We start from the raw sequence: 2371 nt of genomic DNA, 5'->3' as shown, positions 1-2371 counted from the left end.
ACACACATTTCAAATAAAACAAAACATAAACACGTTCATAATACACACATTTCAAATAAAACAAAACATAAACACGTTCATAATACACACATTTCAAATAAAACAAAACATAAACACGTTCATAATACACACATTTCAAATTGTTTCTTCTTGTTTTTCATTTAAAAAAACACAAAAAAACGTTACTTTAAACTACACTCTCTCCCATTACACCTGGTTATTAGCGTACATAAATATACCCCAAGGAAATATTCATATTCGATACCTTTACTCAAGACTCGTATAAAAGACCAACTTATGTGAATAGTAATTTTGTGAGTGGTGAAACGACATCAAGAACCCTAGCGACGTTCGACAATCAAACGAAGCCCTTAGGGTAGAAATTTTTCTGAGTAAATTCTTGCGATCTGGTGGAGGAAATAAAAATTAAACTTATTTTTTTTATTCCCCTCCGGTAAAGTAAGATAAAAAAAAATGCGCATCCGATGAAAAATCCTTAGAGGCATAAAGCTGATAATTTTAAAGAAAACTTGGGTTCACTTCCAGGAAGTTGTCTCGGAAGAAAGGGTTCACTTCCAGGAAGTTTTCTCGGAAGAAAGAGAAGAGAACGAATAATTATACACTTTTTTTTAATCATTCAAATATTCTTTCACGAACTGTTCAAATTTCAAAAACTAAAAGCAATACATACTTTACAAATGCTAAAGTATGAGCAAGACTGTGCTTTTTTTCTTGTGTTCAAATAAGATTGCAAACAGTTCCCCTGTGATTGGTATATAGCGTAAACCCACCCCCGTGCAGCTAAGGGCTAAAAACAAACAAATAGAACATAAAGAAAGTAGTTTTTATATTCCTTTTCTAGGCTTTAATTAAAACTTTTTCGTTCATCGATCTATTGGGGATTCGAAAATTAAAACATAACCTATAAACTTATAAATTCCAGAAAAGCAAAAATATATTAACGCTTACGACATAAAATGAGAGAAGTAATAAATGGTAATACTAACATACCTGCAAGTTTGCTATTTGGAGTGACCTCTGGAGGAAAATTGTTGCAAGAAAGATGTTAAATGTTCGCGGACTTGTTGGACTTTTGGCAAAACTCAACATCCCCTCATACCGTTAAAATAAAACAAACAACAGATAAATACAAACTCCACAACCCTTCGTTTGGCCTAGGTAGTTGCTTTCCCGAAAAGGGGGCCAAAGGCCGCCTGGAGGGTCACTTATTTTAACCACTCGCACCATTCAGTAGTGTGTTGTCTGTCTGTCTGTCAGTCAGTCAGTAGAAACTAAAATGACGTCACATAAGGGACGCTTAACGTTGCGATTTGTCAGTAAAACGTGCGCATGCCATGAATCACGAGAAGAACTATGCACTCTGTAGGCTACAACACAACATGACATACGAACTTCAAAAGCAAGAAATAAAAATATTTATTTTTAATTTTGGTCTTATTTAGTCTTGAAACAGAATACTTTCGGAAGTACAGCTTGTACTTCTTCTTTATTTTTGTTAGTTCCATCAAATAAAATTTGGAAATATCCCAGTGCATCGTTACGTGACGTTTCGCTTGTGAAGAATCCAATTATCTAGTTAGTTGCCTCAAATAACCTCAATCGGGATTTCTTCTTGAGAAACGTTTATTCAAATCAGAAGTAAACAGCGACATCAGACTACGAACAAACAAACTAAATCGTTAGGTAAAACATCCTTTTTCACTCGACAGTTGATTGGTTTCGTCAAGTTTTACGACTACTTTTTTATCGGTATACTTCATAAAACAAAAACAGATAACAAAGTTGAAATTTTTGTTCTTCAACAATCTAGAGAAAAGTCAAAACTACGTCAAAAACAAAGCAAAAAAAACTTACGAGAAATTAGGAAAGACAAAATAATAGCAAATTAAACCATTATTTTGTATTTTGTTATTGGCGTTTTTTTATTTCTATATCTTGTTAAAACTCAAGTATTAAAACTAATTTCGACGTAAAAAGATTTATATAAAGAAGTTATAATTTATTAAATGAAGAGTAACAAAAAACTCACTTTTAACAGTGGTAAAGAGGTCCGAGCTGCTGTCCGATCCCTATAATGTGAGAGAAAATTATTTAATTTTACAATAATTTGTCTTTTCCATTAACAACAACAACAAAAAAAAAACAACAACATACAATCGGAAAGAAACATTTAACATTGTAATTAATTAACAAATGCAATTTTAATTGTGTAATAAGTTGCATAATCTCCCTAATAGATGGTAGCACTATCGATTGCCACTGTAAAGAAGGGATCTCGATAATAAAAAAAAAACACCAGTTAATTTAAGAGACGTACTAATTTCCAAGTGATTCTCTACAGTAGTCTAAA

General features: G+C 32.3%; 1 protein-coding gene across 1 annotated transcript in view; it reads right to left on the bottom strand.

Annotated features, from left to right (window-relative positions):
* LOC106472520 (uncharacterized serine-rich protein C215.13-like) overlaps positions 1-2090 on the bottom strand; it is a gene marked incomplete at both ends in the record, with an annotated part of 22745 nt that extends 20655 nt beyond the window's left edge. The window contains one exon of the mRNA XM_022401094.1: positions 2051-2090. Within this exon, the coding sequence (XP_022256802.1) occupies positions 2051-2090 (40 nt within the window). The remainder of the gene's footprint in view (positions 1-2050) is intronic.
* Between the last annotated feature and the right edge of the window lie 281 nt (positions 2091-2371).

The sequence above is a fragment of the Limulus polyphemus genome, unplaced genomic scaffold (assembly GCF_000517525.1).
Source record: "Limulus polyphemus unplaced genomic scaffold, Limulus_polyphemus-2.1.2 Scaffold5401, whole genome shotgun sequence".
Lineage (NCBI taxonomy): Eukaryota > Metazoa > Arthropoda > Merostomata > Xiphosura > Limulidae > Limulus > Limulus polyphemus.
This window is presented reverse-complemented; position numbering and strand designations above follow the sequence as displayed.